Here is a 27,177-nt window from a genome sequence, read left to right on the forward strand (position 1 = left end):
TGGAATTCCCCATTTTCCTGGGATTCCCCATTTTCCTGGAATTCCCGATTTTCCTGGAATTCCCATTTCCCTGATGGAATCCCGGGTTCCCCCCAGGTCGCTCGGCTGCTCTTTGGGTTCCTGCTCAACTCCAACAACTCCTGGTTCCAGTCCCTGATCAAACCCGACCAGAACGGGATCCTGGGTGAGCAGAGATCCCCCCATTCCTGCTTTTTCCTGATGGGATTCCCGGCTGGAATTCTCCTTTTCCTGATGGGATTCCCAGCTGGAATTCTCCTTTTCCTGCTGGGATTCCCCACTGGAATTCTCCTTTTTCCTGCTGGGATTCCTGGCTGGAATTTTCCTTTTTCCTGCTGGGATTCCCCACTGGAATTCTCCTTTTCCTGCTGGGATTCCCAGCTGGAATTCTCCTTTTCCTGATGGGATTCCCCACTGGAATTTCTCCTTTTTCCTGCTGGGATTTCCCACTGGAATTCTCCTTTTTCCTGATGGGATTCCTGGTTGGAATTCTCCTTTTTCCTGCTGGGATTCCCCACTGGAATTCTCCTTTTCCTGATGGGATTCCCAGCTGGAATTTCTCCTTTTTCCTGATGGGATTCCCCACTGGAATTCTCCTTTTCCTGCTGGGATTCCCCACTGGAATTCTCCTTTTTCCTGCTGGGATTCCCCGCTGGAATTCTCCTTTTTCCTGCTGGGATTCCCAGCTGGAATTCTCCTTTTTCCTGATGGGATTCCCACTGGAATTCTCCTTTTTCCTGCTGGGATTCCTGGCTGGAATTCTCCTTTTCCTGATGGGATTCCTGGTTGGAATTTCTCTTTTTCCTGATGGGATTCCTGGTTGGACTTTCTCTTTTTCCTGCTGGGATTCCCGGCTGGAATTCTCCTTTTTCCTGCTGGGATTCCCAGCTGGAATTTCTCTTTTTCCTGCTGGGATTCCTGGCTGGAATTATCCTTTTTCCTGATGGGATTCCTGGCTGGAATTCTCCTTTTTCCTGATGGGATTCCCCACTGGAATTCTCCTTTTCCTGATGGGATTCCCGGCTGGAATTCTCCTTTTCCTGCTGGGATTCCTGGCTGGAATTTCTCCTTTTTCCTGCTGGGATTCCTGGCTGGAATTTCTCCTTTTTCCTGCTGGGATTCCTGGCTGGAATTTCTCCTTTTTCCTGCTGGGATTCCCCACTGGAATTCTCCTTTTCCCTGCTGGGATTCCCAGCTGGAATTCTCCTTTTTCCTGCTGGGATTCCTGGCTGGAATTCTCCTTTTCCTGATGGGATTCCCAGCTGGAATTCTCCTTTTTCCTGATGGGATTCCCGGCTGGAATTCTCCTTTTTCCTGATGGGATTCCTGGTTGGAATTTCTCCTTTTCCTGCTGGGATTCCCCACTGGAATTCTCCTTTTCCTGATGGGATTCCCGGCTGGAATTTCTCCTTTTCCTGCTGGGATTCCCAGCTGGAATTCTCCTTTTTCCTGATGGGATTCCCAGCTGGAATTCTCCTTTTCCTGATGGGATTTCCCACTGGAATTCTCCTTTTCCTGCTGGGATTCTTGGCTGGAATTCTCCTTTTTCCTGCTGGGATTCCCGGCTGGAATTCTCCTTTTCCTGCTGGGATTCTTGGCTGGAATTCTCCTTTTTCCTGCTGGGATTCCTGGTTGGAATTTCTCTTTTTCCTGATGGGATTCCCGGCTGGAATTCTCCTTTTCCTGCTGGGATTCCTGGTTGGAATTTCTCCTTTTTCCTGCTGGGATTCCCCACTGGAATTCTCCTTTTCCTGATGGGATTCCCGGCTGGAATTCTCGTTTTCCTGATTCCCATGAGCTGTGGTCCCCACTTTTCCTGCCTGTAATTCCCATTTTCCCCCTCTCCAATCCCTGTTTTTCCAGCTGTGATTCCCTAGAGCCAGAATTCCCATTCCCAATCCCATTTTTCCCATTCCCCAGCTGGAATTCCCATTCCCATTCCCACTTTTGCCATTCCCAGTCCTGTTTTCTCCATTCCCAGTCCCATTTTTCCCATTCCAAATCCCGTTTCTCCCCGTTCCCAATCCCATTTTCCCCATTCCCAGTCCCGTTCTCCTCATTTTTCTTGTTTTCCCCATTCCCAATCCCATTTTTCCCATTCCCAATCCCGTAATTCCATTCCCAATCCCATTTTTCCCTTTTTTTCCTATTTTCCTCATTCCCAATCCTATTTCTCCCATTCTAAATCCCATAATTCCCAATCCCATTTTCCCCATTCCCAATCCCATTTTTCCCATTTTTCCCAATCCCATTTCCCCATTCCCAATCCAGTTCTCCTCCTTTTCCCTTTTTTCCCATTTTTCCCATTCCAAATCCCGTTCTCCTCATTTTTCTTGTTTTCCCCATTCCCAATCCCATTTTCCCATTCTCAGTCCTGTTTTCCCCGTTCCAAACCCTGTTTTTCCCATTTTCCCTGTTCCAAATCCCGTTTTTCCTGTTCCCAATCCCATTTTCCCCATTTCCAATCCCATTTTTCCTGTTCCCAATCCCATTTTCCCCGTTCCAAATCCCATTTTCCCCGTTCCAAATCCCATTTTTCTTGTTTTTTCCCTTCCCAGTCCTGTTTTTCCCATTCCCAATCCCATTTTCCCATTCTCAGTCCTGTTTTCCCCGTTCCAAACCCTGTTTTTCCCTGTTCCCAATCCCATTTCCCCATTCCCAATCCCATTTCCCTATTCCCAATCCCATTTCCCCATTCCCAATCCCATTTCCCCATTCCCAATCCCATTTCCCCATTCCCAATCCCATTTTCCCTGTTCCCCATCCCATTTTCTCCAATCCCAATCCCATTTTCCCCGTTCCAAATCCCATTTTTCCCAATCCCATTTTCCCTGTTCCCCATCCCATTTTCCCCAATTCCATTTTCCCCATTCCCAATCCCATTTTCCCCGTTCCCAATCCCATTTCCCCAATCCCAATCCCATTTTCCCCATTCCCAATCCCATTTTCCCCGTTCCCAACCCCGCAATTCCGGTTTCTCTTTCCATTTTTCCCACTTTTCCCGTTTTTCCCGGTTTCCCAGGCCCGTTTCCCCAGCACTACGTGGCCGTGTCCAGCCCCACCAACACCACGCAGCTGCTGCAGGCGGTGCTGGGGAACCTGACCGGGAGCAGCGCCAACCTGAGCCGGGAGCAGTGCCAGAATCCTGGGAAAACACCGGGAACACTGCCCGAGGTAATCCGGGATTGGGATTGGGATTGGGGTAACGGGAGCAGTGCCAGAACCCCGGCAAAACACCGGGAACGCTGCCCGAGGTAATCCGGGATTGGGGATTGGGATAACGGGATTGGGATTGGGATAATGGGATTGGGGCCAGAACCCCGGGAAAACACCGGGAACACTGCCCGAGGTGGGAATTGGGATTGGGATTGGGATAATGGGATTGGGGCCAGAACCCCGGGAAAACACCCGGAACCATGCCTGAGGTGGGAATTCTGATTGGGATAATGGGATTGGGGTAATGGGATTGGGGTAAAGGGATTGGGATTGGGGTAATGGGATCAGCGCCAACCTGAGCCGGGAGCAGTGCCAGAACCCCGGGAAAACACCCGGAACCATGCCCGAGGTAATCTGGGATTGGGATTGGGATAACGGGATTGGGATTGGGATTGGGGTAACGGGAGCAGTGCCAGAACCCCAGGAAAACACCGGGAACACTGCCTGAGGTAATCCGGGATTGGGATTGGGATTGGGGCCAGAACCCCGGCAAAACACCGGGAACCATGCCGGAGGTAATCCGGGATTGGGATTGGGGTTATGGGATTGGGATTGGGGTAACGGGAGCAGTGCCAGAACCTCGGGAAAACACCCGGAACCATGCCCGAGGTGGGAATTGGGATTGGGATTGGGGTAACGGGATTGGGATAATGGGATTGGGATTGGGGATTTGGGATTGGGATTGACATAATGGGATCAGCACCAACCTGAGCCGGGAGCAGTGCCAGAATCCCGGGAAAACACCGGGAACACTGCCCGAGGTAATCCGGGATTGGGATTATGGGATTGGGAATATGGGATTGGGGTAATGGGATTGGGATTGGGGTAACGGGAGCAGTGCCAGAATCCCGGGAAAACACCGGGAACAATGCCCGAGGTGGGAATTGGGATTGGGGTAATGGGATTGGGGATTTGGGATTGGGATTGGGATAATGGGATTGGGATAATGGGATTGGGATTGGGATTGGCTTAATGGGAGCAGCGCCAACCTGAGCCGGGAGCAGTGCCAGAATCCCGGCAAAACACCGGGAACCATGCCCGAGGTGGGAATTGGGATTGGGATTATGGGATTGGGATAATGGGATTGGGGCCAGAACCCCGGGAAAACGCCCGGAACAATGCCCGAGGTAATCCGGGATTTGGGATTGGGATAACGGGATTGGGGTAACGGGAGCAGCGCCAACCTGAGCCGGGAGCAGTGCCAGAATCCCGGCAAAACACCGGGAACACTGCCCGAGGTAATCCGGGATTGGGGATTGGGATTGGGATAATGGGATTGGGATAATGGGATTGGGGCCAGAACCCCGGGAAAACACCGGGAACACTGCCTGAGGTGGGAATTGGGATTGGGATTATGGGATTGGGGATTTGGGATTGGGGTAATGGGAGCAGCGCCAACCTGAGCCGGGAGCAGTGCCAGAACCCCGGCAAAACACCCGGAACCATGCCCGAGGTGGGAATTGGGATTGGGGATTGGGATAATGGGATTGGGATTGGGGTAACGGGAGCAGCGCCAGAACCCCGGGAAAACGCCCGGAACCATGCCCGAGGTGGGGATTGGGATTGGGGTGATGGGATTGGGGCCAGAACCCCGGGAAAACACCGGGAACACTGCCCGAGGTGGGAATTGGGATTGGGATTGGGGTAACGGGATTGGGATAATGGGATTGGGATAATGGGATTGGGATTGGGGTAACGGGAGCAGTGCCAGAATCCCGGGAAAACACCGGGAACAATGCCTGAGGTGGGAATTCTGATTGGGATAATGGGATTGGGGCCAGAATCCCGGGAAAACACCGGGAACACTGCCCGAGGTAATCTGGGATTGGGGATTGGGATAACGGGATTGGGGTTGGGATAATGGGAGCAGCGCCAACCTGAGCCGGGAGCAGTGCCAGAATCCTGGGAAAACACCGGGAACACTGCCCGAGGTAATCCGGGATTGGGGATAATGGGATTGGAGTAATGGGATTGGCATTGGCATAATGGGATCAGCACCAACCTGAGCCGGGAGCAGTGCCAGAATCCCGGGAAAACACCGGGAACCATGCCCGAGGTAATCCGGGATTGGGGATTGGGATTGGGATTGGGATTGGGGTAACGGGAGCAGCGCCAACCTGAGCCGGGAGCAGTGCCAGAACCCCGGGAAAACACCCGGAACACTGCCCGAGGTAATCCGGGATTGGGATTATGGGATTGGGATTGGGATAATGGGATTGGGATTGGGATAATGGGATTGGGATTGGGGTAACGGGAGCAGTGCCAGAACCCCGGGAAAACACCGGGAACCATGCCCGAGGTAATCCGGGATTTGGGATAATGGGATTGGGGATTTGGGATAATGGGAGCAGTGCCAGAATCCTGGGAAAACACCGGGAACACTGCCTGAGGTGGGAATTGGGATTGGGATTATGGGATTTGGGATTTGGGATTGGGATTGGGGTAATGGGATTGGGATTGGGGTAATGGGATTGGAGTAATGGGATTGGGATTGGGGTAATGGGAGCAGTGCCAGAATCCCGGGAAAACACCGGGAACCATGCCTGAGGTAATCTGGGATTGGGGATTGGGATAATGGGATTGGGGATTTGGGATTGCGGCCAGAACCCCAGGAAAACACCAGGAACACTGCCCGAGGTGGGAAATCTGGGATTGGGATAATGGGATTGGGGCCAGAACCCCGGGAAAACGCCCGGAACCATGCCCGAGGTGGGAATTGGGATTGGGATAACGGGATTGGGGTTATGGGATTGGGATTGGGATAATGGGATTGGGATTGGGGTAACGGGAGCAGTGCCAGAACCCCGGCAAAACACCGGGAACAATGCCTGAGGTAATCCGGGATTTGGGATTGGGGACAATGGGATTGGGATTGGGGATTGGGGTAATGGGATTGGGGTAACGGGAGCAGTGCCAGAACCCCGGGAAAACACCGGGAACACTGCCCGAGGTGGGAATTGGGATTGGGATAATGGGATTTGGGATAATGGGATTGGGGCCAGAACCCCGGGAAAACACCGGGAACCATGCCCGAGGTAATCCGGGATTGGGATAATGGGATTGGGATTGGGGTAACAGGATTGGGGTAACGGGAGCAGTGCCAGAACCCCGGGAAAACACCGGGAACACTGCCCGAGGTGGGAATTGGGATTGGGGATTGGGATTGGGGTAATGGGATTGGGGATTTGGGATTGGGATTGGGGTAACGGGAGCAGTGCCAACCTGAGCCGGGAGCAGTGCCAGAATCCCGGGAAAACACCCGGAACCATGCCTGAGGTGGGGATTCTGAATGGGATAACGGGATTGGGGTAACGGGATTGGGATTGGGGTAACGGGAGCAGCGCCAACCTGAGCCGGGAGCAGTGCCAGAATCCTGGGAAAACGCCCGGAACCATGCCCGAGGTAATCCGGGATTTGGGATTGGGATAATGGGATTGGGATTGGGGTAACGGGAGCAGTGCCAGAATCCTGGGAAAACACCGGGAACAATGCCCGAGGTGGGGATTCTGAATGGGATTATGGGATTGGGATTATGGGATTGGGGCCAGAACCCCGGGAAAACACCGGGAACCATGCCCGAGGTGGGAATTCTGAATGGGATAACGGGATTGGGGTTATGGGATTGGGATTGGGATAATGGGATTGAGATTGGGGTAACGGGAGCAGCGCCAACCTGAGCCGGGAGCAGTGCCAGAACCCCGGGAAAACACCGGGAACACTGCCTGAGGTAATCTGGGAATTGGGATTGGGATTGGGATAATGGGATTGGGATTGGTGTAATGGGATTGGGATTGGGGTAACGGGAGCAGTGCCAGAACCCCGGGAAAACACCGGGAACCATGCCCGAGGTAATCCGGGATTGGGGATAATGGGATTGGGATAACGGGATTGGGATTGGCATAATGGGATCAGCACCAACCTGAGCCGGGAGCAGCGCCTGAATCCCGGGAAAACACCGGGAACACTGCCCGAGGTGGGAATTGGGATTGGGATAACGGGATTGGGATAACGGGATTGGGGATTTGGGATTGGGGATTTGGGGTAATGGGATTGGGGATTTGGGATAACGGGAGCAGCGCCAGAACCTTGAGAAACCTCGGGCTGTGTTCCCGGTGTTAATCTGGGATTTGAGATAATGGGATTTGGGATTGGGGCCAGAACCCCGGGAAAACACCTGGAACACAGCCAGAGGTGGGATTTGGGATTGGGATTATGGGATTGGGATAATGGGATTGGGATTGGGGTAACGGGAGCAGTGCCAGAACCCCGGGAAAACACCGGGAACACTGCCCGAGGTGGGATTGGGATTGGGATTATGGGATTGGGGATTTGGGATTGGGATTGGGGTAATGGGATCAGCACCAACCTGAGCCGGGAGCAGTGCCAGAATCCCGGGAAAACACCAGGAACACTGCCCGAGGTGGGAATTGGGATTGGGATTGGGGTAACGGGATTGGGATAATGGGATTGGGATTGGGGATTTGGGATTGGGATTGACATAATGGGATCAGCACCAACCTGAGCCGGGAGCAGTGCCAGAACCCCGGGAAAACACCAGGAACACTGCCCGAGGTAATCCGGGATTGGGGATTTGGGATTATGGGATTGGGATTGGGGCAGAACCCCGGGAAAACACCGGGAACACTGCCCGAGGTGGGAATTGGGATTGGGATAATGGGATTGGGATTGGGATTGGCTTAATGGGAGCAGCGCCAACCTGAGCCGGGAGCAGTGCCAGAATCCCGGCAAAACACCGGGAACCATGCCTGAGGTAATCCGGGATTGGGGATTGGGATGGGGGTAACGGGATCAGCACCAACCTGAGCCGGGAGCAGCGCCAGAACCCCGGCAAAACACCGGGAACCATGCCCGAGGTGGGAATTCTGAATGGGATAATGGGATTGGGATAATGGGATTGGGGATTGGGATAATGGGATTGGGATCGGGGTACCGGGAGCAGCGCCAACCTGAGCCGGGAGCAGTGCCAGAATCCCGGGAAAACACCGGGAACACAGCCCGAGGTAATCCGGGATTTGGGACAATGGGATTGGGATTGGGATAATGGGATTGGGATTGGGGTAACGGGATCAGCGCCAACCTGAGCCAGGAGCAGTGCCAGAACCCCGGGAAAACACCGGGAACCATGCCCAAGGTGGGAATTCTGAATGGGATAATGGGATTTGGGATTTGGGACTGGGGATTTGGGGTAATGGGATTGGGGATTTGGGATAACGGGAGCAGCGCCAGAACCTTGAGAAACCTCGGGCTGTGTTCCCGGTGTTAATCTGGGATTTGAGATAATGGGATTTGGGATTGGGGCCAGAACCCCGGGAAAACGCTGGGAACCATGCCCGAGGTGGGAATTGGGATTGGGATTATGGGATTGGGGATTTGGGATTGGGATTGGGGTAACGGGAGCAGTGCCAGAGTCCCAGGAAAACGCCCGGAACACTGCCGGAGGTAATTCGGGATTTGGGAAAATGGGATTGGGATGGGATTTGGGTTTTCCATGTGTTAGTTCGCTTTTTTCCCAGTTGTCATTCCCATTTCTCTGTGTGTAATTCCCATTTTCCCAGCTGTAATTCCCATTTTTCCTAGCTGTAATTCCCATTTTTCCATATTTAATTCCCATTTTTCCCAGCTGTAATTCCCATTTTTCCCTGTACAATTCCCATTTTTCCCAGCTGTAAGTCCCATTTTTCCATGTACAATTCCCATTTTTCCCTGTATAATTCCCATTTTTCCATGTACAATTCCCATTTTTCCCAGCTGTAATTCCCATTTTTCCCTGTATAATTCCCATTTTTCCCAGCTGTAATTCCCATTTTTCCCATGTTTAATTCCCATTTTTCCCTGTATAATTCCCATTTTTCCCATTTTCCCAGCTGTAATTCCCATTTTTCCATGTTTAATTCCCATTTTTCCCAGCTGTAATTCCCATTTTTCCCTGTACAATTCCCATTTTTCCGTGTTTCATTCCCATTTTCCCAGCTGTAATTCCCATTTTCCCGTTTTCCCAGCTGTAATTCCCATTTTTCCCAGCTGTAATTCCCATTTTCCTGTGTATAATTCCCATTTTTTCCATTTTTCCATATACAATTCCCATTTTTCCATGTTTAATTCCCATTTTCCCAGCTGTAATTCCCATTTTTCCCTGTACAATTCCCATTTTTCCCTGTATAATTCCCATTTTACCCTGTGTATAATTCCCATTTTTCCCATTTTTCCCAGCTGTAATTCCCATTTTTCCCTGTATAATTCCCATTTTCCCAGCTGTAATTCCCATTTTTCCATGTATAATTCCCATTTTTCCCTGTATAATTCCCATTTTTCCCAGTTTTCCCATTTTCCCAGCTGTAATTCCCATTTTTCCCAGCTGTAATTCCCATTTTCCCAGCTCTCATTCCCATTTTTCTATGTACAATTCCCATTTTTCCATGTTTAATTCCCATTTTTCCCAGCTGTAATTCCCATTTTTCCCATGTTTAATTCCCATTTTTCCCTGTATAATTCCCATTTTTCCCATTTTCCCAGCTGTAATTCCCATTTTTCCATGTTTAATTCCCATTTTTCCCAGCTGTAATTCCCATTTTTCCCTGTACAATTCCCATTTTTCCGTGTTTCATTCCCATTTTCCCAGCTGTAATTCCCATTTTCCCGTTTTCCCAGCTGTAATTCCCATTTTTCCCAGCTGTAATTCCCATTTTCCTGTGTATAATTCCCATTTTTTCCATTTTTCCATATACAATTCCCATTTTTCCATGTTTAATTCCCATTTTCCCAGCTGTAATTCCCATTTTTCCCTGTACAATTCCCATTTTTCCCTGTATAATTCCCATTTTACCCTGTGTATAATTCCCATTTTTCCCATTTTTCCCAGCTGTAATTCCCATTTTTCCCTGTATAATTCCCATTTTCCCAGCTGTAATTCCCATTTTTCCATGTATAATTCCCATTTTTCCCTGTATAATTCCCATTTTTCCCAGTTTTCCCATTTTCCCAGCTGTAATTCCCATTTTTCCCAGCTGTAATTCCCATTTTCCCAGCTCTCATTCCCATTTTTCTATGTACAATTCCCATTTTTCCATGTTTAATTCCCATTTTTCCCAGCTGTAATTCCCATTTTTCCCAGCTGTAATTCCCATTTTTCCCTGTACAATTCCCATTTTCCCAGCTGTAATTCCCATTTTCCCATGATTTTCCCAGCTGTACGAGTACTGGTGGGTGCAGGGCCCCCTGGATGGAAATTCCACATCCAGAATTCCCGGCTGCGTCCGCTCCGGTGTCCGTCTGTCCCCGGCGCTGTCCCCGGCCTTCGAGCTGCGCCGCTGGGACTCGCGGGAGTTCTCCACCTGGACCGAGAGCCGCTGGAAGGACGTCCGGGCCCGCATCTTCCTGGTGGCCAGCAGGGAGCTGGAGGTGGGACAGGGACCCCGGGGTTCTCCCCAAATTCCAAATTCCCCAATCTCCTGAATTCCCGATATTCCCAAATCCCCAATATCCTAAATTTCCAATATTCCCCATATCCCAATTTTCCCAAATTCTCAGTATCCCCCATATCCCAAATCCCCAATTCCCAATTTGCTCAATATTCCAAATCACCAAATTCCCAATTCCCAAATCCCCAATCTCCTAAATTCCCGATATTCCCAAATCCCCAATTCCCAATTTGCTCCATATTCCAAATTCCCAAATCCTCAATCTCCTAAATTCCCGATATCCCCCATATCCCAAATCCCCAAATTCCCAGTGTCCCCAATATCCCCAATTCCCAATTTGCTCAATATTCCAAATCACCACATTCCCAATTCCCAAATCCCCAATCTCCTGAATTCCCGATATCCCCCATATCCCAAATCCCCAAATTCTCAGTATCTCCCAAATCCCCAATATCCCCAATTCCCAATTTGCTCAATATTCCAAATTCCCATATCCCAAATCCCCAAATTCCCAGTGTCCCCCATATCCCAAATCCCCAATTTCCCCAATTCCCAATTTGCTCAATATTCCAAATCACCAAATTCCCAATTCCCAAATCCCCAATCTCCTAAATTCCCGATATCCCCCATATCCCAAATCCCCAATTCCCAAGTTGCTCAATATTCCAAATCACCAAATTCCCAATTCTCAAGTTCCCAGTATCCCCCATATCCCAAATCCCCAATCTGCAATACCCCAAATCCCTAAATTCCCAACATCCCAAATTCCCAATTCCCAAATCCCCAATCTCCTGAATTCCTAATATCCCCCATATCCCAAATCCCCAAATTCTCAGTATCCCCCATATCCCAAATCCCCAATATCCCCAATTCCCAATTTGCTCAATATTCCAAATTCCCAATTCCCAAATCTCCTAAATTCCCAACATCCCAAATTCCCAATTCCCAAATCCCCAATCTCCTAAATTCCCGATATCCCCCATATCCCAAATCCCCAATTCCCAATTTGCTCAATATTCCGAATTCCAAAATCCCCAATCTCCTAAATTCCCGATATTCCCAAATCCCCAATCTCCTAAATTCCCAATATCCCCCATATCCCAAATCCCCAATTCCCAATTTGCTCAATATTCCAAATTCCCAAATCCCAAATCCCCAAATTCCCAGTGTCCCACATATCCCAAATCCCCAATTCCCAATTTGTTCAATATTCCAAATCACCAAATTCCCAATTCCCAAATCCCCAATCTCCTAAATTCCCAATATCCCCCATATCCCAAATCCCCAATTCCCAATTTGCTCAATATTCCCAATTCCCAAATCCCCAATTTTCTAAATCCCCAATATCCCCCATATCCCAAATCCCCAAATTCTCAGTATCCCCCATATCCCAAATCCCCAATTCCCAATTCGCTCAATATTCCCAATTCCCAAATCCCCAATCTCCTAAATTCCCAATATCCCCCATATCCCAAATCCCCAATATTCCCAATTTGTTCAATATTCCAAATCACCAAATTCCCAATTCCCAAATCCCCAATCTCCTAAATTCCCAATATCCCCCATATCCCAAATCCCCAATATTCCCAATTTGTTCAATATTCCAAATCACCAAATTCCCAATTCCCCAATCCCCAATCTCCTAAATTCCCAATATCCCCCATATCCCAAATCCCCAATATTCCCAATTTGTTCAATATTCCAAATCACCAAATTCCCAAATTCCCAGTATCCCCCATATCCCAGCATCCCAAATCCCCAATATCTCAAATCCCTAAATTCCCAACATCCCAAATTCCCAACATCCCAAATCCCCAATTTCCCCAATATTCCAAATCACCCAATCCACAAATCCCTAATCCCAAATCTCCTAAATCCCCAATTCCCAAATTCCCAAATCTCCTAAATTCCCAATATCCCAAATCCCAAATCTCCCCAATTCCCAATATTCCAATTCCCCAATCCCCAACATCCCAACATCCCAAATTTCCCAAATTCCCAGTTTTTCCCGTTTTCCAGCTGCTGACGCTGCTGCTGCTCCTGTCCCTGCAGATCCCAAATCCCCAAATTCCCAACATCTCAACCATCCCAATATCCCAAATTTCCAATTCCCAATATCCCAAACATCCCAAATTTCCCAAATTCCCGGTTTTTCCCGTTTCCAGCTGCTGACGCTGACGCTGGGGGTGCTGGTGCTGCTCCTGTCCCTGCAGATCCCAAACCCCCAAATTCCCAACATCTCAACCATCCCAATATCCCAAATTTCCAATTCCCAACATCCCAAATTTCCCAAATTCCCGGTTTTTCCCGTTTCCAGCTGCTGACGCTGGCGCTGGGGGTGCTGGTGCTGCTCCTGTCCCTGCTCGGCACCTTCGTCATCAACTCCAAGGCCTCGCTGCTCTTCGGGATCCCGGCCCCTCCCGGGTCCTCCGGGTACTGAAAATCCGGGAAAACGCCGGGAAAATCCGGGGGAAACATCCTGGAAAATCCCAGAAAAACATCCTGGAAAATCCCAGAGAAAATCCCGGAAAAACACATGGAAAATTCCAGAGAAAATCCCGGAAAAAAATGCCTGGAAAATCTGGGAAAAACATCCAGGAAAATCCCAGAAAAACATCCTGGAAAATCCAGGAAAAATATCCGGGAAAATCCAGGAAAAACATCCTGGAAAATCCCAGAGAAAATCCTGGAAAATCCCAGAGAAAATCCCAGAAAAACACATGGAAAATGCAGGAAAAACATTCTGGAAAATCCCAGAGAAAATCACGGAAAAACGCCTGGAAAATCTGGGAAAAACATCCTGGAGAATTCCAGAGAAAATCCCGGAAAAACACCTGGAAAATCCAGGAAAATCGTCCTGGAAAATCCCAGAAAAACATCCTGGAAAATCCCAGAAAAACATCCTGGAAAATCCCAGAGAAAATCCCGGAAAAAAATGCCTGGAAAATCCGGGAAAAACATCCTGGAAAATTCCAGAGAAAATCCCGGAAAAAAATGCCTGGAAAATCCGGGAAAAACATCCTGGAAAATCCCAGAGAAAATCCCAGAAAAATCGCCTGGAAAATCCAGGAAAAATATCCAGGAAAATCCAGGAAAAACATCCTGGAAAATCCCAGAGAAAATCCTGGAAAAATGCCTGGAAAATCCCAGAGAAAATCCCGGAAAAAACGCCTGAAAATCCAGAAAAACATCCTGGAAAATCCGGGCAAAATATCCAGGAAAAGCCAGGAAAAACATCCTGGAAAATCCCAGAAAAACATCCTGGAAAACCCCAGAGAAAATCCCGGAAAAATGCCCAGAAAATCTGGGAAAAACATCCTGGAAAATCCCAGAGAAAATCCCAGAAAAAATGCCTGAAAATCCAGAAAAACATCCTGAAAAATCCCAGAGAAAATCCCAGAAAAATCGCCTGGAAAATCCAGGAAAAATATCCAGGAAAATCCAGGAAAAACATCCTGGAAAATCCCAGAGAAAATCCTGGAAAAGCGCCTGGAAAATCCGGGAAAATCGTCCTGGAAAATCCCAGAGAAAATCCCAGAAAAACGCCTGGAAAATCCCAGAAAAACATCCTGGAAAATCAGGGAAAACATCCTGGGAAATCCCAGAGAAAATCCCGGAAAAACGCATGGAAAATCCCAGAGAAAATCCTGGAAAAATGCCTGGAAAATCCGGGAAAAACATCCTGGAAAATCCCAGAGAAAATCCCGGAAAAATGCCTGGAAAATCCCAGAGAAAATCCCGGAAAAAACGCCTGAAAATCCAGAAAAACGCCTGGAAAATCCGGGAAAAACATCCTGGAAAATCCCAGAGAAAATCCCGGAAAAACACCTGGAAAGTCCAGGAAAAACATCCTGGAAAATCAGGAAAAACTGCCTGGAAAATCCCAGAGAAAATCCCGGAAAATTCCAGAGAAAATCCCGGAAAAAAATGCCTGGAAAATCCGGGAAAAACATCCTGGAAAATCCAGGAAAAACATCCTGGAAAATCTGGGGAAAATGCCTGGAAAATCCCAGAGAAAATCCCGGAAAAACACCCGGAAAATCCAGAAAAACATCCTGGAAAATCCCAGAGAAAATTCCGGAAAAATCGCCTGGAAAATCCAGGAAAAATATCCGGGAAAATCCAGGAAAAACATCCTGGAAAATCCCGGAAAAACGCCTGGAAAATCCGGGAAAAACATCCTGGAAAATCTGGGGAAAATACCTGGAAAATTCAGGAAAAACATCCTGGAGAATCCCAGAAAAACTGCCTGGAAAATCCCCAGAGAAAATCCCCGGAAAACATCCTGGAAAATCCAGAGAAACGTCCTGGAAAATTCAGGGAAAACCTCTTGGAAAATTCCAGAAAATCGCCTGGAAAAAATCCAGAGAAAACCATCTGGAAAATCCCAGGAAAAACTTCCTGGAAAATTCAGGAAAAACATCGTGGGAAATCTGGGAAAAACCACCTGGGAAATTTGGGAAAATCTCCAGGAAAATCCAGGAAAACCACCTGGAAAAAATGGGAAAAACCACCTGGAAAATCCGGGAAAATCTCCAGGAAAATCCGGGAAAACCACCTGGAAAAAATGGGAAAAACTGCCTGGAAAAAATGGGAAAAACCGCCTGGAAAATCCGGGGAAACTTCCAGAAAATCCTCCAGAAAACAGGGAATTCCCCCAGAGCTGGAAATGCCGGAGGTGTTCCCAGGAAATTTCTGGAATTCCAGGTTGGATTCGATGCCGTGAGCAAAAAATTCCCAAAATTCTCATTTGGATTTGATGCTCTGGGTGCGAAATTCCCAAAATTCCCGGAATTTCTGGGTGGATCCGGTGCCCAGAGCAGCAAATTCCCAAAATATTCCAGGAATTCCCATCCTGTTTCCCAGGAGGGAGATTTTTGGGAATTCCAATGGGTTTGGGAATGTCCCCATGGAAAAATTCCCTTTTTTTTTTTTTCCTTGGGATTTGTAAATATTATAAATAAATCCATGGAATTCCCAAGGAAATTCTGTGATTTCCAGGTTTTTTTTCCCAAAGAAAAAGAGGAGAAAATGTTGGGAATTGGGGGAACTTGGAATTTGGGTAAATTTGGGATTTTGGGATTGGGATTGGATAAAGGGGATGGGATTTTGGGATTTGGATCCCAAAAAATTCATGGAAAAGGAGGAGCCGGGAAGAGCTTTGGGATAACGGATGGGAAGGAAGGGAGGGAGCCAAAATTTGGGATAATGGGCTGGAAATTCAGGATATTGAGCTGGAATTCGGGATAATGAACTGGAAATTTGGGATAATGGGCCGGGAATTTGGGATAATGAGCTGGAATTTGGGATAATGGGCCGGGAATTTGGGATATTGAGCTGGAATTCGGGATAATGGGCCGGGAATTTGGGATAATGAGCTGGAAATTCGGGATATTGAGCTGGAAATTTGGGATAATGGGCTGGAAATTCGGGATATTGAGCTGGAAATTCGGGATCATGGGCTGGAAATTCGGGATCATGGGCTGGAAATTCGGGATCATGGGCTGGAAATTCAGGATATTGAGCTGGAATTCGGGATAATGAACTGGAAATTTGGGATAATGGCCTGGAATTCAGGATAATGAACTGGAATTCGGGATAATGAACTGGAAATTTGGGATCATGGGCCGGGAATTTGGGATAATGAACTAGAAATTCGGGATCATGGGCTGGAAATTCGGGATATTGAGCTGAAATTTGGGATAATGGGCTGGAAATTCGGGATAATGAACTGGAAATTCGGGATCATGGGCTGGAAATTCAGGATATTGAGCTGGAAATTTGGGATCATGGGCTGGAAATTTGGGATATTGAGCTGAAATTTGGGATAATGGGCTGGAATTCAGGATAATGAACTGGAAATTTGGGATCATGGGCTGGAAATTTGGGATATTGAGCTGGAAATTCTCAGGACGGGGAATGACCAAAAATCCCTGGAATTCTCGGGGCTGGAAATGAAAAAATCCCGGGAATTTTCGGGGCTGGGAATGAAGAAAATCTCAGGAATTCTCAGGGCTGGGAATGACCAAAATCCCGGGAATTCTCAGAAGTGGGAATGACCAAAATCCCGGGAATTCCCGGGGCTGGGAATGACCAAAATCCCAGAAGAACCTTCCCGGCTCCGCGGGATTTTTGGGATTTTTTGGGTTTTTGGGATCCGGGCACATCCCTGGCTGGGATCCCCCATTCCAGGCGGGAATCCCGGCTGGGAAAAGGAGGAAAAGCCGGGCCGGGAGCGTCCCAAAGGGAATCCCGGGAATTCCTCTGGGACCCGCGGCCCCGATCCCAACTCCCCCGTTTTGGGGTCAGCCCGGAGCCCCCGATCCCGCTCCGGAGGGTCCGGGGCGGGAGGAGCGGCCGCGATTCCCGGTGGGAAGCGCTGGGATCGGTCCCGGCTCGTTCCCGGCTCGTTCCCGGCTCGTTCCCGGCTCGTTCCCGGCTCGTTCCCGGCTCGTTCCCGGCTCGTTCCCGGCTCGTTCCCGGCTCGTTCCCGGCTGGAACCGCGCCCGGAGCCCCCGGAGCAGCTGCGGCCGCGCCGGGAACGATCCCAAAGAATCCCCGAGGGGCGGAGGGGACGGGAACGGGGCGGGAATGCGGGGTTGGGGTGATGGATGGGGATTCGGGGGGTGGGATTTGGTGTTTGAGATGGGAATGTGGGGTTTGGGGTGATGGATGGGGATTCGGGGGTGGGATGGGAATGGGGGAATGGGGGATTGGGGTGATGGATGTGGATTCGGGGGGTGGGAATTGGGATTCGGGATTCGGGATGTGGGATGGGAATGTGGGGTTTGGGGTGATGGATGTGGATTTGGGATGTGGGATTTGGGATTCGGGATTTGGGGAATGATAGATGTGGATTTGGGATTTGGGATGGGAATGCGGGATTTGCGGTGATGGATGTGGATTTGGGATTCGGGATTTGGGATTTGGGATTCGGGATTCGAGGTGATGGATGTAGATTTGGGATGTGGGATTTGGGATTCGGGATTTGGGGAGTGATGGATGTGGATTTGGGATTCGGGAATTGGGATTCGGGATGGGAATGTGGGGTTTGGGGTGATGGATGTGGATTCGGGATGTGGGATTTGGGATTCGGGATTCGAGGTGATGGATGTAGATTTGGGATGTGGGATGTGGGGTTTGGGATGGGAATGTGGGAATGGGGGATTGGGGTGATGGATGTAGATTCGGGGGGTGGGATTTGGGATTCGGGATTTGGGATGGGAATGTGGGGTTTGGGGTGATGGATGTGGATTTGGGATGTGGGATTCGGGAATTGGGACTCGGGATTCGAGGTGATGGATGTGGATTTGGGATGTGGGATTTGGGATGTGGGATGGGAATGTGGGATTGGGGTGATGGATGTGGATTTGGGATGTGGGATTCGGGAATTGGGATTCGGGATTCGGGGTGATGGATGTAGATTTGGGATGTGGGATTTGGGATGGGAATGTGGGAATGGGGGATTGGGGTGATGGATGTGGATTTGGGGGGTGGGAATTGGGATTCGGGATTTGGGGTGATGGATGTGGATTTGGGATTTGCAGTGATGGATGTGGATTTGGGATGTGGGAATCGGGATTTGGGATTCGGGATTCGAGGTGATGGATGTGGATTTGGGATGTGGGATTTGGGATTTGGGATGGGAATGTGAGGTTTGGGGTGATGGATGTGGATTCGAGGGGTGGGAATTGGGATTCGGGATTCGGGAGTCGAGGTGATGGATGTGGATTTGGGATTCGGGATTTGGGATTCGGGATTCGGGATTTGGGCAGCGATGGATGCGGGAGGCGCCGGGAACGATCCCAAAAAGTCCCCTCGGGGTGGCGGGGAGGGGATTCGGGAATGAGGGATGGGAATGAGGGATGGGAATGTGGGATGCGGCTGTGCCGGGAATGCTCCGGGCTCTGTCCCCGCTGCATTCCCTGTGCCATCTCCTGGCCCTGTCCCCTGTCCTTGTCCCCATCTCCTGGCCCTGTCGCTGCCCTCATGTCCTGTCCCTCTGTCCTGTCGCTGTCCCCGTCCCTGTCCCCATCTCTCGTTCTTGTCCCCGTCTCCAATCCCAATCCTTGTCCCCTTCTCCAGCCGCTGTCCCTGTCCCTGTCCCCGTCCCTGTCCCTGTCCCGTGTCTGTCTCTTTCCCTCTCTCCCATCCCTGCCCCTCTCTCCTGTCGCTGTCCCCATGTCCTGTCCCCCTGTCCCCGTCCCTGTCCCCATCTCCTGTCCCCGTCCCCATCTCCTGTCCCCGTCCCCATCTCCTGTCCCTGTCCCTTTCCCTCTCTCCCGTCCCCCTCTCCTGTCCCCATCCCTGTCCCTTTCCCTCTCTCCTGTCCCCCTGTCCCCGTCCCTATCCGCATCTCCCATCCCTGTCCCTGTCCCCGTCCCCGGTCGCTGTCGCCGTCCCCGTCCCCTCGCGGCCCCTCCCGCTCGGGCTCGGTGCCCGCCGCGCTCGCAGCTGCTCCCGGAACGGCCCCGGAGCCGCGGGCGGCGACACGCGGGGCTCAGCTGGCGACAGAGCGGGGACAGCGCGGGGACAGAGCCAGGGCGGCAGCGCCAGCAGCGCCAGCATTGCCAGCGGGGACAGCGGGGACAGCGGGGACAGCACTGGCATGGCAGCCAGCGGGGACAGAACCGGGACAGCGGGGACAGAGCCGGGACAGTGGGGACAGAACCGGGATAGCGGGGAGAGAGCCGGGATAGAGCGGGGACAGCGCCAGAGGGGACAGCGGGGCCAGAACCGGGATAGCGGGGACAGAACGGGGAGAGAGCCGGGATAGCGGGGACAGCGGGGACAGCACTGCCATGGCAGCCAGCGGGGACAGAACCGGGATAGAGCCGGGATAGGGCCGGGATAGAGCGGGGACAGAGCCAGGGCGGCAGCGCCAGCGGGGACAGCGGGGACAGCGGGGACAGAACCGGGACAGCGGGGACAGAGCGGGGAGAGAGCCGGGATAGGGCCGGGACAGCGGGGACAGCACTGCCATGGCAGCCAGCGGGGACAGAACCGGGACAGAGCGGGGAGAGAGCGGGGACAGAGCCGGGACAGCGGGGACAGAGCCAGGGCGGCAGCGCCAGCAGCGCCAGCATCGCCAGCATCGCCAGCATCGCCAGCGGGGACAGCGGGGACAGAACCGGGACAGCGGGGACAGAGCGGGGAGAGAGCCGGGACAGAGCCGGGACAGAGCGGGGATAGAGCCGGGACAGCGAGGACAGAGCGGGGACAGGACCATTCTCAGGACCGGGATTTCCATTCCAGGCTCCCTTTCCCCAATTTTCAGGACCGGGATTTCCACTCCAGGCTCCCTTTTCCCAATTTCCCGGCTCCCTTTCCCCAATTTTCAGGACCGGGATTTCCACTCCAGGCTCCCTTTTCCCAATTTCCCGGCTCCCTTTTCCCGATTTTCTGCCCGGGAATTGCGCTCCGGGCCCTTTTTCCCCTTTTCCCGGGTTCCCGCTGGGAGCAGCACCGGGAGCAGCTGTCGCCCCTTCCCGGCCCGCATCCAGCGCGCGCAGCCAATGGAATCCCGAATTCCCGCTTTTCCATATTTATGAGGGAAAAGGGAGGGGGGGAACCGGAGAGGCCAATGAGGCTCCCGGGGTCGGGCCCGGCGTGGATAAATTGGGAATTTTGGGGGCAGAAGCGGCGAAATTTCCTCCTCGGAGGCTCCGGAGCGGCTTCCCCGGGAATTCCGGGATCGATCCCGGATTCCCATCCCGGATTCCCATCCCGGATCCTTCGCGGGACCTCGGGAGAATCCAGGGAAAGTTTTTTCCTCTTTTCTCCATGAATGGATGAGCAGAAATCCTGGGAATTCCTGGAGGAGAAACGCGCGGAGCCCGGCGATGGTGCGGGACTCGGGGTAAGGCGGCTTTTCCAGGCATCGGGAATGGCCCCAAAAACCGGGAATTCTGCCCCAAACTCCCGGGAAACGCCTCGGTCCCGCTGCCGGGTTTGGCTCCCAAATCCCTTTGGAAAATGGGATTTTCCTGCGAGGGTTTGGGAGCGGGGAAAAGGAAAAGAACCCGCCTGGAATCCGTTTGGTTTCTGAGGAAAATTGGGAATTTCGTGAGGAATGGGAGGAAAAGGGCGAGGGAAGAAGTGGGAAAAATTCCCGGGGTTTTGCTGGGAAAAGCGGAGGCTGACCAGGAATCCTTGGAGCGGCTGGATTCGGGAATTGCGCGATTTTCCCCAAAAAACCTCGGGCAAGAGGCGCTGGGAGCGGGAATTGCGCGCCGAGGAAAAGCTCCGGGATAACCCAGGCCGGGAATTGGTTTGGATGCGGGAATGAAACTTCGGTTTTCCCAAAAAAAAAAATCTGCTTCCCATGCAGGGATGCATCCCGAATTCCCGGGAATCCCAGATCCACAGGGAAGCTCAAGGGGCTAAATTCCCGAATTCCCAAATCCCCAAATCCCAAAATTCCCGAATCCCCAAATCCCCAAATTCTCAAATCCCCAAATTCCCAGATTCTCAAATTCCCGAATCCCCAATTCCCAAATACCCAAATCCCCAAATCCCCAAATAATTCCCCAATTCCCAAATTCCCGAATTCCCAAATAATTCCCCAAATCGAGCCGGGAGTGATCCCAAACATCCAAAATTCCCGGGAATTTCTTCGGGAGACCCAGCAGGGAAATTCCCGGGAAAAATTCCTGGGGAAATTCCCGCCCCTCTCAGGGATTTTGGGAAATTTTGGGACGAATTTTTTCCCCATTTTTTTGGGGTAAATTCCCACCATTCCAGCCCCTAAAAAACCGGGATCGGGGCCGTCCCCGCCCGGTCCCGCCGGGATTTGGGATCCGTTCCCGGCCGCTTTTCCCATTCCCGAGTTTTTCCCCTTTTCCCGGCGGCATTCCCGGATTTCCAGGGAAGGCAGCGGGGATGAGGATGAGGAGGATGAGGGTGGGAATGAGGATTGGGATGAAGATGAGGATGAGGATGAAGTTAAGATAAAGACGAGGAGGAGGAGGATAAAGATGCAGAAGATGAAGAGGAAGAAGATAAGGATGAGAATGAGGGTGATGAGGATGAGGAAGAAGAGAATGAGGATGATAAGAATGAGGATGAGGGTGATGAGGGTGATGAGGATGAGGAGGATGAAGAAGAGGGTAATGAGGATGATGAGGATGAGAATGAGGAGGATGAGGGTGATGAAAATGAGGAAGAAGAGGATGATAAGGAGGATGAGGAGGATGAGGAGGAAGAAGAGGATGAGGAAGAGGAGGGTGAGGGTGATGAGGAAGAAGAAAATGAAAATAAGGATGATGAGGGGGATGAGGGTGAGGATGAGGATGATGAAGATGAGGATGAGGAAGAAGAAGATGATGAGGATGATGAGGAAGAAGAGGATGAGAACGATAAGGGTGATGAGGATGATGAGGATGAGGATAATGAGGATGAAGAGGATGATGAGGATGAGGAAGAAGAGGATGCTGAAGGGGAGGATGAGGGTGAAGATAAGGACGGGAATGAGGATGATGAGGATGATGAGGATGATGAGGATGATGAGGATGAAGATGAGCGGGGGGCGGCGCTCGGGATTCCCCGCGGATCCCCGGGAGCAGCTGCGGCCGCTCCGCCTGCCGGGAACGGAGCCCGCGGGGACAGACGGACAGACGGGGAGAGACAGACGGACAGGGGGACAGCGAGGGGGGACAGACCGACAGACGGACAGACGGACAGGGGGACAGCGAGGGGGGACAGACGGACAGGGGGACAGGCAGGGAGGGACAGACGGACAGGGGGACAGTGGGACAGACCGACAGACGGACAGGGGGACAGCGAGGGGGGACAGACCGACAGGGGGACAGCGAAGGGGGACAGACGGACAGGGGGACAGGGGGACAGACCGACAGACGGACAGGGGGACAGGCAGGGAGGGACAGACCGACAGGGGGACAGACCGACAGAAGGGACAGGGGGACAGCGAGGGGGGACAGACGGACAGGGGGACAGCGAGGGGGGGGGACAGACGGACAGGCAGGGAGGGACAGACGGACAGGGGGACAGCGGGACAGACGGACAGAGGGACAGGGGGACAGCGAGGGGGGACAGGGGGACAGCGAGGGGGGACAGACGGACGGACAGAGGGGACAGGGGGACAGAGGGACGGACAGAGGGACAGAGGGACAGAAGGACAGAGGGACGGACAGAGGGACAGAGGGACAGAAGGACAGACGGACAGAGGGACGGACAGAGGGACAGAGGGACAGAAGGACAGCCTTGGGGACAGACGGGGCTCATTTGCGACACAAAGCCCGCCCCGCCCCCGCCCCCGCCGCGCATCCGCCACCTGCGGCCCCCGCGAGGCTCCGGGCCCGGCCCCGAAACCCCGAAACCCCGAACCCCCGGAAACCCCGAACCCCCGGAACCCCCCGAACCCCCCGAACCCCCCGAACCCCCGGAACCCCCGAACCCCCGAACCCCCGAACCCCCGAACACCCGAACCCCCGAACCCCCGAAACCCCGAACCCCCGAACCCCCGAAACCCCGGAACCCCGAAACCCCGAACCCCCGAAACCCCGAACCCCCCGAATTCCCGGAGCTTTCCCTGCGGATCCTTTTCCTTCCGGGAGCTGGAATTCCCTGAGTTTGTTTCCCCAAAGTAGACGGGATTTGACTGGAAAAAGCTGTGGAAATTTATTTTTTTTTATTTTATTAATTTATTAATAAAATGAAATTTAATTTATTATTTTATTTTATTTTATTTTATTTTGGTTTTATTTTATTTTATTTTATTTTATTTTTAATATATTTTATTTTATTTTATTTTGGTTTTATTTTATTTTATTTTATTTTATTTTATTTTATTATTTTTATTTTATTTTATTTTTATATATTTTATTTTATTTTTATATATTTTATTTATTTTATTTTATTGTATTAATCACATCTCATTTCATTTCATTTTCATTTCATTATTTGATCTTACCTTGTTTCACATTATTATTATTATTATTATTATTATTATTATTATTATTATTATTATTATTATTATTATTATTATTATTATTATTATTATTATTATTATTAATATTGTTATTAATAATATTATTATTATTACTATTATTATTACTACTTCATTTTTATTCTTTCATTTGATGCCTCTCCCGGCTCCTTTCCCCCCCGGAGCTGAAATTCCCGATCTTTCTTTTCCAGACCCGTCGGGATTTGACCCCTGAGGGCTCCGGAGCCGCATCCTGACCCCAAAAACCCCAAAAGCCCCAAAAGCCACGGGAAAAGCTCGATCCCGTTTTTGTGCCTCGGATTTCTCCTCCTGGATCTCGGAATTCCTGAGGGAAATTCCCCAATTCCCGGCTGGAATGTGATGGGGAGGAGGAGGAGGAGGATCCGCACGGGCCTCGCTGGGAACGGGGGACGGGAACCCCGAATCCGGGGACGGGAACCCCAAATCCGGGAACGGGAACCCCAAATCCGGGGACGGGAACCCCAAATCCGGGCACGGGAACCCCAAATCCGGTAACGGGAACCCCAAATCCAGGGACGGGAACCCCAAATCCAGGGACGGGAATCCCAAATCCGGTAACGGGAACCCCAAATCCGGGGACTTCTCCTGCTGAGGTGACCCCAAACCCCCAGGAGCTGCTCAGAGGGGACCCCAAACCACCAGGAACAGCTCGGAAGTGACCCCAAACCCCTTGGAGGTGTCCCCAAACCTGCGGGATCTCAGGTTTGGAGCTGTCCCCAAGTCCCCAGGATCAGTTTGGAATTGTCCCCAAACCCCGGGATCCTTTTGCTGCTGTCCCCAGGATCCCTTTGGAATTGTCCCCAGGATCCCTTTGCTGCTGTCCCCAAGTCCCCAGGATCAGTTAAGAACTGTCCCCAAATCTCTGGGATCCCTCTGGGATTGTCCCCAAGCCACAGGATCCCCTTGCTGCTGTCCCCAAATCCTGGGGATCTGTTTGGAATTGTCCCCAGGGTCCCTTTGGGATTGGTCTCAAACCCCAGGATCCCTTTGGGGCTGTCCCTGGGATCCCTTTGGGATTGTCCCCAAACCCCGGGATCCCTTTGGCATTGTCCCCAGGATCCCTTTGGGATTGTCCCCAGGATCAGTTCAGAACTGTCCTCAAGTCCCCAGGATCCCTTTGGATCTGTCCCCAAACCCCAGGATCAGTTCAGAGCTGTCCCCAGGATCCCTTTAGGGCTGTCCCCAAACCCCGGGATCAGTTCAGAGCTGTCCCCAAACCCCAGGATCAGTTCAGAGCTGTCCCCAGGATCCCTTTGGGGCTGTCCCTGGGATCCCTTTGGGATTGTCCCCAAACCCCGGGATCCCTTTGGGATTGTCCCCAGGATCCGTTCAGAGCTGTCCCCAGGATCCCTTTGGGGCTGTCCCCAAGTCCCCAGGACCCTTTTGGATCTGTCCCCAAGGTCACTCCGTCCCCGTCCCTCTGAGGATGATGCTGAACTCCGAGCCCCCGTCCCTCTCCATCCCCTCATCCCACCCCGACCCCGCTCCCTCCCCGGCTGCCGGTGCCGGTTCTGGCGCCGGTTCCGGTTCCGGTTCCGGTGCCGGTGCCGGTGCGGAGCCCCTGAGCCGCGAGGAGCGGCGGCGCCGGCGCCGGGCCACGGCCAAGTACCGGACGGCGCACGCGACCCGCGAGCGCATCCGCGTCGAGGCCTTCAACGTGGCCTTCGCCGAGCTGCGGCGCCTGCTGCCCACGCTGCCGCCCGACAAGAAACTGTCCAAGATCGAGATCCTGCGCCTGGCCATCTGCTACATCTCCTACCTGAACCACGTCCTGGACGTGTGACTGTCCATCTGTCCGTCCGTGTGTCCGTGTGTCCATCCCTGCTGCCCACGCTGCCGCCCGACAAGAAACTGTCCAAGATCGAGATCCTGCGCCTGGCCATCTGCTACATCTCCTACCTGAACCACGTCCTGGACGTCTGACTGTCCGTCTGTCCGTCTGTGTGTCCATCCCTGGGTCTGTATGTCCATCCGTGCTGCCCACGCTGCCGCCCGACAAGAAACTGTCCAAGATCGAGATCCTGCGCCTGGCCATCTGCTACATCTCCTACCTGAACCACGTCCTGGACGTGTGACTGTCCGTCTGTCCATCCCTGGGTCCATGTGTCCACCTGGCCATCTGCTACATCTCCTACCTGAACCACGTCCTGGACGTGTGACTGTCCATCTGTCCGTCTGTGTGTCTGTCTGTCCATCCCTGGGTCCGTGTGTCCATCCCTGCTGCCCACGCTGCCGCCCGACAAGAAACTGTCCAAGATCGAGATCCTGCGCCTGGCCATCTGCTACATCTCCTACCTGAACCACGTCCTGGACGTCTGACTGTCCGTCTGTCCATCTGTCCATCCCTGGGTCCGTGTGTCCATCCCTGTGTCCGCCTGGCCATCTGCTACATCTCCTACCTGAACCACGTCCTGGACGTCTGACTGTCCGTCTGTGTGTCTGTCTGTCCATCCCTGGGTGCGTGTGTCCATCCCTGTGTCCATCTGGCCATCTGCTACATCTCCTACCTGAACCACGTCCTGGACGTCTGACACATCTGTCTGTCCGTCTGTCCATCCCTGGGTCCGTGTGTCCATCCGTGCTGCCCACGCTGCCGCCCGACAAGAAACTGTCCAAGATGGAGATCCTGCGCCTGGCCAACCATGTCCTGGATGTCTGAGGTGTCCATCTGTCCATCCCTGTGTCTGTCTGTCCATCCCTGTGTCCATCCCTGTGTCCATCTGGCCATCTGCTCCATCTCCTACCTGAACCACATCCTGGATGTGTGACACGTCTGTCTGTCTGTCTGTGCGTCTGTCTGGCCATCTCCAACCTGAACCATGTCCTGAATGTCTGAGGTGTCCATGTGTCCATCCCCGTGTCCATCTGTCCATCCCTGTGTCCGTCTCTCCATCCCTGTGTCCACCTGGCCATCTGCTCCATCTCCTACCTGAACCACGTCCTGGATGTCTGACACATCTGTCTGTCCATCTGTGTGTCTGTCTGTCTGTCCATCCTTGTGTCCGTGTGTCCATCCCTGTGTCCATCCCTGTGTCCATCCCTGTGTCTTCCTGTCCATCCCCGTGTCTGTCTCCGTGTCCGTCTGTCCATCCCTGTGTCCATCTGTCCGTCCGTCCATCCGTGTGCCCACCCTGCCCCCCCGCCCCCAGCCCTGCTCTGCTCCCGGGGCTTTGGAGCAGAAATTCCAGAGGAACTGGAGCAGCAATTCCGGAGGGATGGAGGAGCCAATCCCAGAGATTTGGGACTGCAAATCCCAAAGGGTTGGAGCAGCAAATCCCGGAGATTTGGGACTGCAAATCCCAAAAGGCTGGAGCAGCAAATCCCAGAGATTTGGGACTGCAAATCCCAAAAGGCTGGCATAGCAAATCCCTGAAATTTGGGACTGCAAATCCCAAAAGGCTGGAGCAGCAAATCCCTGAGATTTGGAAGAGCAAATCCCAGAAGGTGGAGCCGCAATTCCCAAGGGCTTGGAGCTGCAATTCCTGAGGAACTGGAGCAGCAATTCCCAAAGGGATG

The 27,177-nt window shown here is 52.0% G+C and overlaps 3 protein-coding genes across 8 annotated transcripts in view; all 3 read left to right on the top strand.

Annotated features, from left to right (window-relative positions):
• NCSTN (nicastrin) overlaps positions 1–13,507 on the top strand; it is a 51,597-nt gene extending 38,090 nt beyond the window's left edge. For 2 of the 6 annotated variants that reach the window (XM_074529744.1, XM_074529749.1), the window contains 4 exons: positions 97–184; positions 3,041–3,192; positions 10,441–10,653; positions 12,991–13,143. In XM_074529744.1, the coding sequence (XP_074385845.1) occupies positions 97–184; positions 3,041–3,192; positions 10,441–10,653; positions 12,991–13,113 (576 nt within the window). In that variant the 3' untranslated portion in view covers positions 13,114–13,143. Of the gene's footprint in view, positions 1–96; positions 185–3,040; positions 3,193–3,416; positions 3,444–5,913; positions 5,944–10,440; positions 10,654–12,990; positions 13,144–13,488 lie in introns of those variants that run through there. The other 4 variants (XM_074529745.1, XM_074529747.1, XM_074529748.1 and 1 more) reach the window with 4 other exon arrangements.
• On the top strand, positions 13,505–15,433 carry LOC141725717 (uncharacterized). The gene is made up of 4 exons (XM_074529750.1): positions 13,505–13,694; positions 13,810–14,218; positions 14,773–15,120; positions 15,188–15,433. The coding sequence occupies exons 1-4, from the start codon at positions 13,609–13,611 to the stop codon at positions 15,431–15,433; spliced, it is 1,089 nt and encodes a 362-aa protein (XP_074385851.1). The 5' UTR covers positions 13,505–13,608.
• Positions 15,434–19,842: 4,409 nt separating this feature from the next.
• On the top strand, positions 19,843–26,647 carry NHLH1 (nescient helix-loop-helix 1). The gene is made up of 2 exons (XM_074529497.1): positions 19,843–20,532; positions 23,832–26,647. Exon 2 carries the CDS (start codon positions 25,088–25,090, stop codon positions 25,442–25,444), a length of 357 nt encoding a protein of 118 aa, XP_074385598.1. The 5' UTR covers positions 19,843–20,532; positions 23,832–25,087; the 3' UTR covers positions 25,445–26,647.
• The last annotated feature ends 530 nt before the right edge of the window (positions 26,648–27,177 follow it).

This window comes from Zonotrichia albicollis, chromosome 30 (assembly GCF_047830755.1).
Source record: "Zonotrichia albicollis isolate bZonAlb1 chromosome 30, bZonAlb1.hap1, whole genome shotgun sequence".
Classification (NCBI taxonomy): domain Eukaryota; kingdom Metazoa; phylum Chordata; class Aves; order Passeriformes; family Passerellidae; genus Zonotrichia; species Zonotrichia albicollis.

Excerpts from the sequence above, each read along its gene's own strand:
- LOC141725717 (XM_074529750.1), top strand. The coding sequence starts at position 13,609 with ATGCCTGGAAAATCCGGGAAAAACATCCTGGAAAATTCCAGAGAAAAT. Across the intron at positions 13,695-13,809 it reads GAAAATCCGGGAAAAACATC|CTGGAAAATCCCAGAGAAAA; the intron begins CTGGAAAATCCC and ends CTGGAAAAATGC. Across the intron at positions 14,219-14,772 it reads GAGAAAATCCCAGAAAAACG|CCAGGAAAAATATCCGGGAA; the intron begins CCTGGAAAATCC and ends CGCCTGGAAAAT.
- NHLH1 (XM_074529497.1), top strand. The coding sequence starts at position 25,088 with ATGATGCTGAACTCCGAGCCCCCGTCCCTCTCCATCCCCTCATCCCAC.